We start from the raw sequence: 14,771 nt of genomic DNA, 5'->3' as shown, positions 1-14,771 counted from the left end.
ATGGAGTTGGAGAGGCCACAGAAGACTGTGAGCCAGAATACAAGAGTCTTTAGTAAAAGTGTGGACATTATTAAGAGGTCAGGAAATGGCACAAGGAGAAGAGTGGGAGGGGGATATAAGCAGATGGCATGTGTCTGAAAAGGGGAAGGTTTTGTGCACAAGGAAGATGATAATGTTCTGAAGGTGGCATTGGTGAGCAAAAAGGAGATGCACCCCAATAAAGAGGAAAGTGTTTGATTTTAAAAGCAAATAAGAAGAAAAGCCATTTAAAAGAAATAAAGTGCTGGTGTAAACAAAAAAATTAGAATATGAAAGAGAAAAATATGAAAGCATAAAGATGCTAAAAGTATCAAATAAAAGCTTAAAATGCACGTCATTGATCATTTACTTATTGCATGAGGCTGCTTAAGGCTTTGTTGTGACATTACCAAGCAGCACTCTGGAGAGCAGCCTCCCCAGTAAACATGAGAAAAAAAGATTTAGGAAACAGAAAATGAAAAACCTTAACAGTGTGAAAATAAAATAATGATTTCTATGGACTGAAAATAATAACTAGATTTGATAATCTCTAATTATTCCTTATATTCTAAGACCCATCCCCACCTTGCAATTCAGAAAAGATAATGAAGGCATATTAAGCATTTTATTGCTGTAAACATAACTCTTTAGAAATTACAGACCAACTTAAAATAGCCAACAGATGACCAAGAAAGGAACTAGCACCCAAATAATCCAAGAGTTTTTATACTGAAACTTGAAGGAAAGCACCTTGTTGTAAACATCACCCAGGATGAAGATTAAAGTCTAAAAATACTCATAAAATAGCAAAAGAAAAATAGATTAGACTAAGTACAGCTTGATGACAGTGTTTAGTAATTCAAATATAACTAGATGGAGGAATATAGAAACCTAAACAATAGATGATTCATTGTTTTAAAATTATTTGATGGAGAACAGGTTGATCCATTTATGCTTTTGTCCTAACATGAATTGAATTATCTGGAACTGGAAGACAGATTCTGTTTCATGGATACTAATGATCTATATGGACTGGTGTATTCTAGTGCAATGTGAAATAGGTCTTACAAACACCAGAAGTCCCCTCAAATGTTGGAATTGATTAAATAGGCATGGGGAAATGTGGCAATACTTTCAAAAGTTTGTTTTGGGCTTCAAATGTCTTTCTGAAAAAGCCAGGGCCATTTTAGCCAAGATTATAGCACCTTTAAACTCCTGCTAAAGTCAAAGACTGTCATATGTGTTATACACTGGCTGACATTCAAATGTTGGTATAAATTCAGAAATGAATTGTGTCTACAACTAGAAACATCCAGTCGGAGTGAATATGTAATTTTTGAAGCTATGTAATTAAAATTCCATCAGAACATTATATACTGAATGAACATTATGAGGCTAAAAAACCTTTATATACAAATGTAGAACAGATGTCCAGATGAAGCCCTAGAAATAACCTGAAATAGATAGTTTTCTGTAAATTTTTCAGAGCAAATACATTTACATCAGGCAACATACAGAGAGGCTAATAATATGTAGCAGATGTATTTGGAATTCAATGTCAAAATTAGCTCAAGATGGTATTTTGGTTGATATTAAATAATAAAGTATTTATAATACACTAATTTTTGCCTCTAAGGACTACCTCTTTGGAAAGTGAGATGTTTTATAAATATTAAACACTTTGTTTTCAAACTATATACACATAACAATTAAATCACTCTTTTTTCCTTCTCTTTTGTTAGGAGCAAGTTGATCTGAGACTCAGCTTGCATTATGGGTTTGAATTATAACTATTCACTTATAAAATAATTTTGATATCTTTACGTCTATGGAATGACATAAAGTATGTGAGTTAGAGTAAAGCATCTAAAGAGAAGGATTAAATTCTTCCTAAAGGCTGTTCATTAAAAAAAATTACATGCCTTTAAATGACTGTTAGACTGGTTGCTGCCTTAAAAAGGTAATTTTAAAATTTAGGGATAAAGAGTTAGAACATCAATGGGTAAACATGAAAAAAAGAGGCTGATTTGAAAGTATCTTCCTAGAAAGATTGATGACTAATACTGCCATTTTTTCCCTTGTATCTCCCATGGTTTTATGTAACTAATGGATCTTAATAACAATAGTTATTAAGGATGGTTGCTCTGGCATTTGTCAGACACTCTAAAAACATTTCTGGAAGATATCAGGAGTCTTAAGAAAACACTTCTGGTGATATGTCATATCAAAGTGACAAATACTAACAATTAATTAATAATTATTTTGGGGCTTCCCTGGTGGTGCAGTGGTTGAGAGTCCGCCTGCCGATGCAGGGGACACGGGTTCGTGCCCCGGTCCGGGAGGATCCCACATGCCGCGGAGCGGCTGGGCCCATGAGCCCTGGCCACTGAGCCTGTGCGTCCGGAGCCTGTGCTCCGCAACGGGAGAGGCCACAACAGTGAGAGGGCCGCGTACTGCCAAAAAAATAATAATAATAATAATTATTATTATTTTTATTTCTTCAAACTCCTGGACCCAGGCATACTCAAGTATATTTCAATAAGTAGCTTTTGACTTTATTTCTGGAAAGATTACCCGTTATTAATGCAACCTCCAAATGGGAGAAAGAAATTAAAAAAAAAGACTCCCTGTGAATGATTCTATTTATACCTCTACATTTTGGCATGTTACAGACTATCAAAATTTTACATAGTCTACAGAGTTAAAATAAGATGTGTATTGTGGCTTTGAAAATATTGATATCATCTGCTATAACATAGAGTGAAATAGCTCTGGGTAAAATAATTCACTCGCCATCCCCCTTTGACAAGTGTTGGAAGTCCAATAACTATTCTTTGATCTTGTAACACTCTGGGAAATTTGAGTAACTGGGGGGACTAATCCTTAAAATATTTTTGCCATATCCAGTTTCACATTAGTGAGCAAATATTAACATTGAATTTAGAAAAGAGAAAAAAATTCCTCTACCATATAATAGTAAATTTAACTCTAAGAATGCTTTGATTCTATTTAGAGATTTTAACCAGGTAACACTATGTAGCAAATTCACAGAAATGACTCATCATAAATAGGACATTATTAAATTTTGAAGTTAGAAAAGTATACTATATAATTTAGAAACTATCTATAAATTGGAGCATATATAATCTAAGAGCTTATTGACAAATCAAATCAGGAATATAAAATTTAGGCTAGTGAGAAAATTCGGTTAGGAGGTGGGATAGAGTAAGGAAATTGGATTGTCTAGTACAATTTCATTCCCATTAACACAATGTTATAAACTCTGTTAAAAGTTCCTAGCTGATCTCTTCAAAATAGCAGTAGAGGGTTATTTTAAAAAGTATTAAACTCAATTAAGACTAATAGTACGGTATTATTTACTGAACAATTCTAACTTCCCCCATTAAATATTTTACATGTGCTAAAAACTTTTTTTTAGATCCCCTTAAAAAATTTCCCCAAAGTGTAACTATACTGCAGGCTTTTTTTCACAGCTCAGTCTAAGTCAATTATTTTATCTTAGGAGATGTGTAATAAAGAGCTGTATATAAATGAATAACACTTACTAAAAACACAATCTGAAAATACAATGCAATTCCCGTCTACTTCTTTGGAAGGTAATTTACCATGTCAGGTGTTACTTGCTTCAGCCTGAGAAGTATACTTGGCAGGTTTTCCTTTATTAAGTCATAGTCACAGTGGTAAAGGGAAAAATGCCTGTGATATCTTGCAACTTCACCAGTATGCAATATACGTCAATACTGCATCTACCACTAGACACAAACTAGAATCAGAGAAGTCCTTGACTCCATAGGAATTATGGCTAAAGCCCCATCTTGAGATCTAGACTCAGACGATGCCAGTTCACTCCCAATCAATCTCACTATGTGGCCACTCTCTTACGGAATTTCCCTCCCAGGAAACATTTCCTAATTTGAAGTTTGTTTCATCCAGTGCAGTTATTAAGGTGGGAGTGCTTGGTGGCTTGTGGACTTGGCTGAGTAGCCATTTTTTTTCTTTAATGGTTAACGCTGGTCTAAATATGTGATTGTATTTTTATTTATATTATCTGTGAAATTGCCAAGGTATTTGGGGCATATTTCAAATTCTTCCCACATACTTGAGCACATATTGCACGTTTAGTTTTATTTAAATATTGCCTGAGCTACATGGCAATTCAAAACAGAGCAAGGAGAACGATGCCAATTGCCATCTTAAGGCCAGTGCTTTTACATGACCAAGTTTTATTTATTCCACGCACTGGAGATACACTACAGGCTACACAAAAGCCAAGAAGACCCTACAGGCCATCCAGGCACAAAGAAGACCCTGTCTCAAGTTTTAGTTCACGGTCATGATTCTGTTAGTATGACTATAAGAAAAAAGTTTAAAAATGCTCAGGAGAGCTCTTGCCCAACAGCACTATTTCCATCTATTTTTCTCACTGAGGTGTCTCACCTTGTTCCACAATTTTCTTAGCACCTGGTTGTGCATCATAAATCACATTGTTAGCTTTTGGGTGGTGGGAATTAAACCTAAATCACAATTACTGAGAAAAAGCGTGCTGGGGTCCTGGCTACTTGGTGTATTGTCCTGTACCGTACTTTGTGACTGGACTTCGGGCTGTGATAGGGGAGGCAGATCCTAGGGTATTGCTAAAGTGATGCTCAGAGGAGCCCCTCAAGTGACCAATGGTGGATGTGCCCCTGATGCTGCTACTCAGGCCCCCGCCCCCTCCCAGGCTGCTCAGCCCAATGCCACCACCACTGCCCACCAGGCCACTGCTGCCTATGCCACTGCCTCCACCTAGCCCAGCTGGGCCACTAATGCCAGCTATGCCAGAGCCTGAAACTACCTTCTCTGTCACAATCACATTGTGGGTGTTTGATAAATCGGGGTGCACACTCAGACTGCCCACTAGGCCGGAAGTTGGCCGTATTACTCTTTCTGTCACTACTACATTTGAAGACTCTCTAGGATCAGGGATGGTCAAAGTGGAGGGCATGTTTGAACCGGGTGTTATTACCCTTTCTGTCACTATAACATTTGACCCATCTCTCAAGTCAGGCATCTCTAACATCCCATGCAGATTGGCACCAGAGATTGGGCCGACCACCCTCTCTGTCACCACCACGTTTGATGCATGTCGGTTATCGTGAATGTGGACAGAGGGCTTCAGAGTGCCCATGGTGGTGTAAGACTCAGTTAAAGTGACATTACCATAGCCCAGAGGATCAGGAATAGGATGCTGTACCCCAGGTCCCGAGGGGTAGTTACTCTCAGAAATGATGGTGGTCGTGCCAAAATGTGGGGAGGTGTGTGGGTGTCCACTACCAATGGGCTCTGTTCCCTGCAGAGGGCAGATCGGTTCAGTGCTGTCAGGTGGCCAAGAGGGATCAGGGTCTGGATATGGTTCAACTCCTTTTTCCAGGCTGATATCTGCCAACTTCTTAAATTTAGGCCCCAGTGTATCCAAAAAGCTGTCATCCAAGTCTTCTCCAATGAAGCTACAACAACCCACAGAGCCTGCAGGGGAACCTACACCTTCAATATCATATATGAGCAAACAGTCATTGGATGGGCGTGCTTCGTCTTCATCTGCATAAGAATGTGCTTTCTGAATTTGTAGAAGAAAGAGAAAATGAAATGATGAATACATTATTAACAGTAATAGAGGTCTTTATCATTATTTTTTTCCAGAGCTTTACCAAAAAATATATATATATAAAACAAAATTCTAACATCTTCTAGAGACTCTTTAGAAATTATTATATAATTACTTGAAAGAATTTGGTTAAGAATTATTTTAACTGTAATTTGGATAATACATTTTGATATTTATTTAGATGGACTTCTTCATCTTAGTGCACTTGGGACACAAAAGCACAAAAAGAATCACATGAATGATTTTGCAGCCAAGTTAGAAGGAGGTATACTTAAAAACATTGAACTTAAAGTATACCAAAATTGTGTATTTTTTGGATTTGTTTAAATTAGGTGGTTCATAGTTGATTTGGGTTCATTCAGAATTGTGCTTTTCTTCCTTCAGATGAAGTGAATATGGTGGTTCCATGAAGATTTATTTCAGAGTGGCTTTTTAAGCAAAATAACAGGAAAATTTGACTCTGGGTCTATGCCACTTTTGGATTCAGAATTGAAGGTGACCAAAGACAGTTCTTAAAAATAGAATCTCCTCCAATTCAAAGTGAAAGCTCACAGACATGTGTACTTTTATTTCATCTCTTTTGTTTGTAATATTGGATTGCAAACTTTCAGGTTAAGCAGAAACACCTTTATTAGCAAACCAACTCATTGTGCCATTTCAATTCAAAAATAGTTTTTGAGTCCTTACTGTTTGGCAGACACTCTCTTAGGAAGTTGGCAATAAAGTAATGAACAAAACCAGATAAAGTCCCTCTCTCACAGGGCTTACATTTCAGTAGGATGAGCCAGACAACACATAAACATATTTGTTAGGAGGTGCAGAGTAAAGGAATAGAGAGGGATAGGGTTGCTCTTTCAGACAGAGTGGTCAGGGACAGCATCTCATAAAGTGATAGTTGTTCAGAGACTGAAGTCACGGGGACAGTAAAGCAGAGAGAGTGTTCTGGGCAGAAGGAGATACAAGTGCAAAAGTTGTGAGGCAGAAATGGAACTTTTCATGAAAATGATATTCATTTGTAGGGACATGGGTAGGAAGTATACCTATGGATTTCAGCAACTGGCCCCTTATTATTTGCTGCTATTTGGAAGGCTTTTACTAGTATTTCAGTTCAAAATATCAGCCACCGTCTGATTAGGAGAGTTAATGACTGTATTTTAGGTGTGTGTAGAAGGACATAAATGTATCAGAGACAGTATCAGAAATAGGAAATATCTGAAGGTTTAAGTATCATATGGGGTATAACCACGGGCAATTCTGTCTCTACCTGAAGATGGCAAAATTAATTCTTTCTGGTTCTTAGAATGTCCTGGAAATGTACTATGGTTCTTGGACCCACCCTTATTGCGTGTTTACTCTGTGCTTGGAACTGAGCCAGGTACTGGCAACATAATGTAGAGCCCATGCAGACGAGGCACTGAAAACGGTGGTGGACATGTAACCAACAGATTTTAGCAATGGTATGTTCTATAAAATGTACAAACAAAGTACTACAGAGATACACATAAAGAAACATCAACGCTACTTTGGATGAGAGGATTCACAGTAAAAACTTCAGAAAGGCAGGGGTGTTTGAGCTGGATAGAAAGATGAGTGTGAGTTTGTGAGAGAGAAGATCAGGTATAAGCATTCCAGGGCGAGCACAGCATAAGCAAAAACATGGAGGGCAGTAGACCAGTGTGAATAAGGCAAAGGGGCTTGGCAAGCAGGGTGGCTGGTAGGGAGTAATTGGAGGTGTGAGGGTGTGAGGGAAGAGGTCAATTGGTTACTTGCTCTGTGAAGGAGTTTCGACTTCACACCACAGACAAAACAGAGCTGGGAGCCACTGGTTGTTTTAAAGTGGGGGAGGAAAGTGCTCAAGTCAGAGTTTGAGAAATACTATTCAGCAGGAATATAGATTGTCAGGCATAAAGACCAGAGGCTGGGAACCTAGTTAGGAAACGCCCACCAAAGCCCTGTTGGGAAATAGCAGGAGCCTGGGGTAGAGATATGGGTGCAGGATGGAAAGGAAGGCATGGGGATAGAGAGCTTACCTGGCAGAAGTAACTTTCAATGAAGTTCATATTCAGCCCTCCTTCTCTACATTCCCTCATAGAACTTCTTCTTAATGTTCCAGAATATTCTTGACATATCTTAGGTGTTCCTGATGTTTTAACTCCATCCACTAGTTCCAATGCTGTCGTTCTTTCTCCTCCTCCAAGATCTTGCATTTTCCTGTCACGATACTCATTTGTGTAAACCCCTAAAAGTGTTGATCAAATTAAATTTTACTTTCTCCTGTTAGCTGTTTTTTCTCTAGTGTATTGTAAACTAAAAATTAGTAACTTACTGTAATGTATAGTTTCTCCATTTAAGTATGCAGTTGTGAGTGAGCAAAGAAATAAAATGAAGGTAATACGGGACTTCCCTCGTGGCACAGTGATTAGGAATCTGCCTGCCAATTCAGGGGACACAGATTCGATCCCTGGTCCAGGAAGGAGCAACTAAGCCAGTGCGCCACAACTACTGAGCCCGCGTACCACAACTACTGAAGCCCACATGCCTAGAGCCTGTGCTCCACAGCAAGAGAAGCCACCAAAATGAGAAGCCCGGGAACCGCAACAAAGAGTAGCCCCTGCTCGCCACAACTAAAGCCCACGCACAGGAACAAAGACCCAATGCAGCCAAAAATAAATAAATAAATAAATAAATAAATAAAAATGAAGGTAATACATAAAGAAAGGAGATGCAAATATGATATTGAGTTCAAAATAATATTATTAATCAATTTGTTAATTCAGTAATTATTTGAGATACTACTATATGTTGTGCTGGGATCGGGGGCTCCACAGCGGTTATAAAACCCTATCTATGCCTTAGAGAGTTTGATTTCAAATTGGGGGAAAATACCCAAATTCTAAAACTTAAAAAAAAACAGTATAAGAATACTCAATGTATTATTAGAAGCACAGGGCCTCCAGGGCATTCAGAGAAGAGGCCATGGCTATGGTGAGGGGATAGGTTTGCATGAAGACTCTGGGATTTGCACTTGCTTGTGAGGGGTGAGTAGAAGCCTGTTACAAAATTCCAGGCAGGTGAGATAAAAGGATGGCCCAGACTATGGAAGTGCCATGAACAGTGAAAGTGTTGACAATGGGGTAGATGTCCTATGGCTTTCATATTTTGAAGATCTTGAGTTTAGGTACAGTGTTTCATACTTCTTACTCTGGTGCCTCTCACTGTGCTTTGTTCAAGGTTTGTAGACTTAATGAGAGAATAAATGCATAAATAAACCCTGGTGGATTTGAGGATTTGACAAGTCTTGAGAACTGTCTGAGCGTCAATGAATAGGGAGATAAGAGAGTCAAAAATGAGTTTCTGCTTTTGAGGTGGAGGGTGTTGGGGCCATTAACAATAATGGACACCTCAGGGGGAGAAATAAGTTTACAGACTAGCATCTGAATGTGGTCCAGTTCTATAAGTCATAAACATTCCTATGTCTTTTACATTTTGAAGAGTTCAAAGTGGAAAAGTCATGATCACAAGCTTGAAAAAGACTGAATGGAAAATAAGAGAATCAATAATATTTATTTACCTTGAAATAAGGCAAGACAGTACAATTATTTTCAAAGATATGAGTTTTTAAAATTTATTCCTCTTTTTCTTAGACTGATTTTGTGAATTGTGGAGGCAGATGCTAGCCTCAATACATGAGCATACATCTATTTAATAGGGCTGTACTTTAATTCAAATTAGTGGTTTTTAATAAATAACAATTGCTGTATTAGACAAAAAAACTCAGCCAAAATTGACTTCTGGTTACAATTCAGTACTTCTCTCCTATTTATAGAAATCCTAATCAGATCATCTCTTGTGTACTCTCTGATGATTGAAGAAGATTAAAAAAAAAAAAACCTAAAAGAATAATAAGTATTGTAGGTTTTTCTTTAACATTTTAGTTGCAAATTATTCATTTAAAAAAGAATGAAGGGAACAATTGCAAAGATAAGACAATTAAGAAATGGTAAGGTATGCAAAGACAGAGAATAGAGTTCCTCGTTAGTCATTTGAACTATGAAAACTTAAAAAAAATTTTTCTTACCTGAGTTGTCAACGTACTCAATAATATCTGCATTATTGGGTGGTATTTGTGGTGCACAGATATTGGTCAAATCCTAAAGGACAGGAAACATTTTCCCATTTGTAATGATTCTTTTCTTTCAATAATTATACACTGGGTTTGTTCTCAAATTACCTCAGATTTTCTAAAAGGATGCTAAAAGTAATCTGAACCTCATTTAGAAAGGTTTCCCTGGTTACTGTCATCTAATTTTGATGTACGTTTCTCTTCGTTTTTCCCCATCGGCTATCCCAGAACAAAGAACAACCTAGACTGTTAGTGAGCACTTACCGCAAGTTTGGGCTGCGGTCCTTCCACCGCCCACGAATGAATTGCTCCATCCGAACATTCGGGAACAGGCTTAAAGCTGGCCCTACAACCAGGGACACCTCCACAGTCACAAAACATCAACAAAAATGGGACCACTGATGGTGAAAAGGTAGGAATATTGCAATTAGCAGTGGGACCATATTAAAACAAAGCAACCTGATTTTATGATTAAATTTGAACCCCTAATATAAATCCATTTGATTCTAACATTATTATGAAAGTTTCAGAAAACAAGCTGAATAATGGTGAGATACCAAAATCAACGTGAGCGTCAGACTGAAATCAATTTTTACTTGTTATATAGTATTCAGATTACAGATCATATTATACTATTAAAGCAGATGAGTCTTTTCCCTGTCATTACTTAGGAAAATATTAAAGGAAAAATATTCCTCAGAGACTATAGTATCTGGCTCATCGCCACTCTAATTTCTATCATCATCCAAGGCAATGTTAAAGACCACCTGAAGAATCCATTGGATATTATACCCTCAGGTCTAGATCCTTGACTAGGTCCACTCTAGTGACCATGCAATGTGGTCTATCTCTAAATGCTTCCATGCGTGGTACTTCCTTTTCATTATCTAATTATTGTTGTGAAGTAAGTTTTGTTATTTCACAGATGGCAAAAGCAAGGCTCAGAAAGCTTGGGTAAACTTTGAAGGACTCAGACAATTGAATTTAGAAGCTGGAGTTTAATTCTTCATCTATTTGGCTCTCCTTTCCTTAGGCTGTGCAGCTTTGGCACAGCATGAAATCCCTTCAAGGTCTAGCCCCTGTCTATCTTTCTAGTCTCAACTCTCACCATGCTCTCAAGCACATCCTTTATTTCTTCTATGCTGGAGTCCTTTATTTCAGTTACTTGCACTCTCATTCTTTTGTGATTTTGCACATGGATTTTTTTTTCTTCTTGTATTGCGTTCCCCTTTTCTTGTCCACTAGGCTACCTCCTATTCATCTGTTAAAACCCAACTCAGAGTTTACTTTCTCTATGTAGCCTTTTCTGATTGTTTCAGTCAGTTGTTTCTGACTGTCTTCTTCACTCAAATAGAAATTTGAACCTGTCTGTTATGGTACTTTCCTATTACATTGAGATTCAAAGCAAAAAAGTTTTTATCCTCCACTGCACTCTAAGGGGTCAAGTTGTTTGATTTTTTTTTTCATGTCATAAACCCAACACCAAACATAGAAATTTCTTGATAATTGCACAAAATAAGAATTTGTAAAATATATTTCATCAAAGGATCAGAAAACTTATTTCCTCTCCACAATTTTTTAGGGGGCACATAAAAACAGGACTGTAAAAGTACTTACATCCTAGAACCAAGAATCCCATGATGAGTAGTCCAATGCCAGCAGGACCAAAATATACATTATCTTTGCTTATTATCTGAAAAGCAGTGGTGCGACCTACATCAAAAGTAGTTGTGCTAACCATGTCACCGTTTTTGAGGGTATCAGTGGTAACATCTGAGGAAGTAAGGCCATTTGCACTAGTACTGGTATTACTTTTATTAGACGATGGAACATTTTTCCAGGGACTACCTTCAAGTTTAATAATAATTGTACCAGTAGAAGTTCTTTGAAGAGCATCTGTAACAAGGTTTAAAATGAAAGAAATATTTTATACATTTAGCGTAATAATTGTTGGACAGTACAAAATTATTTTCTCTTTGCATCAGTACTTATTTCAATGTCTTTATTCCCACCAATTCAGTAACTCTGCATATTGTCTCTTGTCTGTGACTCAGTTTTTAAATCAAACTATTATGAATAAATATTAGTGCTTGAGAAAAACTGTCCTATGTGTTGAGAAACATACACAGTAAACACCACATTATGTATTGGTCAGCAGTGTGTCATAAGCCACTGTGGAGACATTTCTAGACCATGTGTTGCACACTTCTCCATGTATTAGACTAGATTTTGTTTGCTGTTTTACAGTCTTTCATCTTTCTCCAGTTCTTGTCTTTTTTCCTTTTATGGGCTGACAAAATCAACAGCCTTTGGGCAGATTGGTCAGTCATTTGTATAAAAATCTCCTACTGATAAAGTAGCATATCCTCAAACTCACAACCAACAGTTAAAACAACTCATAGGAGAGGGAATTTGGCACTATTGGGGGAGGGGAATCTTCATATCAATAAAATGAAGCACTTTTGTTTCACAAGCAGATATTCCAAATTTGCTTTTTTCTTATCCTTCAAAGTTTCAGTAAATTATTGTGTTTGTTGACTAAACACAGGAGGAGAGACATCTGTGATTTGTTTCAACTTAATGGTTCCACACTTGCTGTTGGCTTCAGCAAGTTACTATTATCGTTATTATTATTTCTATTATATAGATGTAAGTGCTGTTGTCAGACTTTGTCCATCGATGTCACTCTAGAATCTGGCACAATGGCTGACGTATGGTTAGAATTCGATACTTAGTTTCTGGATAAATGAATAAAGATATCCCTGGAAGTACATAACAGAGATAGGTTTACATACAGTCTATCTGCTATCAAAGCCCATGCCCTTTCAGCCCAGCTATGCTGATTCTATTGTTACTGTTTTGTTGGAATACAACAATTCTATTATACTGTTACTGTTTTTGTTATTTTTATTATTGTCATCGGATCTAATGTTTATCCCCAGAAGGTGGTATTTTTTAATGGCAAAGAGAATGCTCCCTATTTGCCATCAGCCTACAGTTTAGTAAATTAAAGCTCCAATTTCTCTTTCATGTGTCCAATTAAGCTTGATGTTGGATGTAAGAAAAGGAGTAAACTAGCAGTTGCTTAAGACAATTTCAGCACTGAAATAAACTTTATATGTAGATGGAATAAACATTTCGATTTGTAATAAACATTTTAAAAACTATATTTATTTTGACTGATTGTGGAAAAGACCAGCATAATTTGGTAAAAATTCTGAATTGTTGAATGACTTTAAAGAAATACTGTTTTATTTCTTTTCTTTTTTTTTTTTTTTTGCGGTACGCGGGCCTCTCACTGTTGTGGCCTCTCCCTTTGCGGAGCACAGGCTCCGGACGCGCAGGCTCAGCGGCCATGGTTCACGGGCCCAGCCGCTCCACGGCATGTGGGATCTTCCCGGACCGGGGAACGAACCCGTGTCCCCTGCATCGGCAGGCGGACTCTCAACCACTGCGCCACCAGGGAAGCCCTGTTTTATTTCTTTTAAACTTGTGAAGCAAGTGGAAATTGTCAATCCCTTCTTAGGACAATTGAAAGAAAAAGGAAGAAAGGGAGAGAAGGAGGAAGAAGGGAGGAAGAGAAACTGAAGTAGAAAATATTGCTTAGAATAATCCTCGAGGAACTTCCCTCCTAGTGATTAGCCTAATTTAATTTTGTTGGTTTTGAAAAGTAATATAAGGATGCTAATTCCAAATTGTTTACACAAAATTGTTCATCAGCTTTCCAAGGATCATGTAAAGTTAAGTTAGCTTGGCTTTGGGTCTGTTTGAAAATAATTTTACGGTACAATTAAAAAATTTCTATTACTGACATTAATACGAACTAACATTTATTGAATGTCAGCACTCGTCTAGTGCTTTACATGTAGTAACTCCTTAAGTACTTCTAAATCCATAATGTTATTGGCTCATTTTATGGAAGAGAAAACTGAGGGATAGATGGGTTAAATAACTTCTCTAAAATCTTAGAGCTAGTAAGTGATGGTACGAGATACCAATCCAGTCTAATTCCAGAGCTCACAGTCTTAACCCTAAATTATAATGCCTTTTGTATCATTCAGGATTTGATTGTATAATACCCAATATGATAACTTTTGTTGGAAAAAGGATTACTTCAAAAGACAGTAATTAAAATTTTAGTTTCTGAATGTATGTATAACTTCCAGTAGACGGGAAAAAATTAAATTGATTTCTTACCATCTATAGATAGAATTGTTCCTTGGTATTTTCCCCTAAGTATTTCATATTGTTGAACAGTAACTTTATTTCTCAAAATAATTATGCCCGTTTTTGAGTCAATAGCGATTAGGCCAGCTGGATTACTTCCCATTACATATCTGTATTTGAAAGACAATGGTACAAATTAATGTTAACTATCTAAAGGCAGGGGGGAGAGAAAGAGAGATTTTGATTTTAAACCATGTTTCCAGCCAGTAGTTGTAACTCCTGGATATAATTTTCAATTATTGGACACTTTATTTTGGTGGGGGGGGGGCAGTTTCAGCTGTTTGAGGACATTCAGAAATGGATGAAGATTTAAATTTAAGAAAAAAGAATTACTGAGCAGCCATTTGTGATGGAATGTCTATGACATCTAGCCCACTTAGATGTACGAATAATCCTCTGATACCTGCAGTCTCATTTTCATTTGATTTTGGTAGCATCAGAACTGTCCTGGACAGCCCAGATGCTGGGACTTCCTGGGCTGCTGCTAATTCTAAACTATTCTCTTACCAAAGAAGTTACTTCTTCAACAGCTTGGCTTTCATCCCTTCCCTATTTCCACTCCCCTCCCCACATACACAGTGAATATACAGGACTTCTTGTGGATTCCAAACTCTGTCCTTGTCTTGTGCCTCTATCCTATTCTCTTTCTCTTCTCATCTTTGACTTCGAAGTTTTCCTTCTCATTTATATGTTCATTAGACAAACATTGGTTAGATAACTCTCTGTGTCAGGCATTGT

General features: G+C 37.3%; 1 protein-coding gene across 1 annotated transcript in view; it reads right to left on the bottom strand.

Annotated features, from left to right (window-relative positions):
• Positions 1 to 4,594: 4,594 nt before the first annotated feature.
• Positions 4,595 to 14,771, bottom strand: part of DSG1 (desmoglein 1) — a gene marked incomplete at both ends in the record, with an annotated part of 37,415 nt that continues 27,238 nt past the window's right edge. Inside the window, 6 exons of the mRNA XM_079717950.1 lie at positions 4,595 to 5,635; positions 7,714 to 7,922; positions 9,762 to 9,834; positions 10,071 to 10,204; positions 11,424 to 11,702; positions 14,004 to 14,143. Of these exons, the coding sequence (XP_079574076.1) occupies positions 4,595 to 5,635; positions 7,714 to 7,922; positions 9,762 to 9,834; positions 10,071 to 10,204; positions 11,424 to 11,702; positions 14,004 to 14,143 (1,876 nt within the window). The remainder of the gene's footprint in view (positions 5,636 to 7,713; positions 7,923 to 9,761; positions 9,835 to 10,070; positions 10,205 to 11,423; positions 11,703 to 14,003; positions 14,144 to 14,771) is intronic.

Source organism: Hyperoodon ampullatus (genome assembly GCF_949752795.1).
Source record: "Hyperoodon ampullatus genome assembly, chromosome: 13".
NCBI classification, from domain to species: Eukaryota; Metazoa; Chordata; class Mammalia; order Artiodactyla; family Ziphiidae; genus Hyperoodon; species Hyperoodon ampullatus.
Note: the sequence above shows the minus strand (reverse complement) of the source record. Positions and strands in the feature narration are given on the sequence as shown.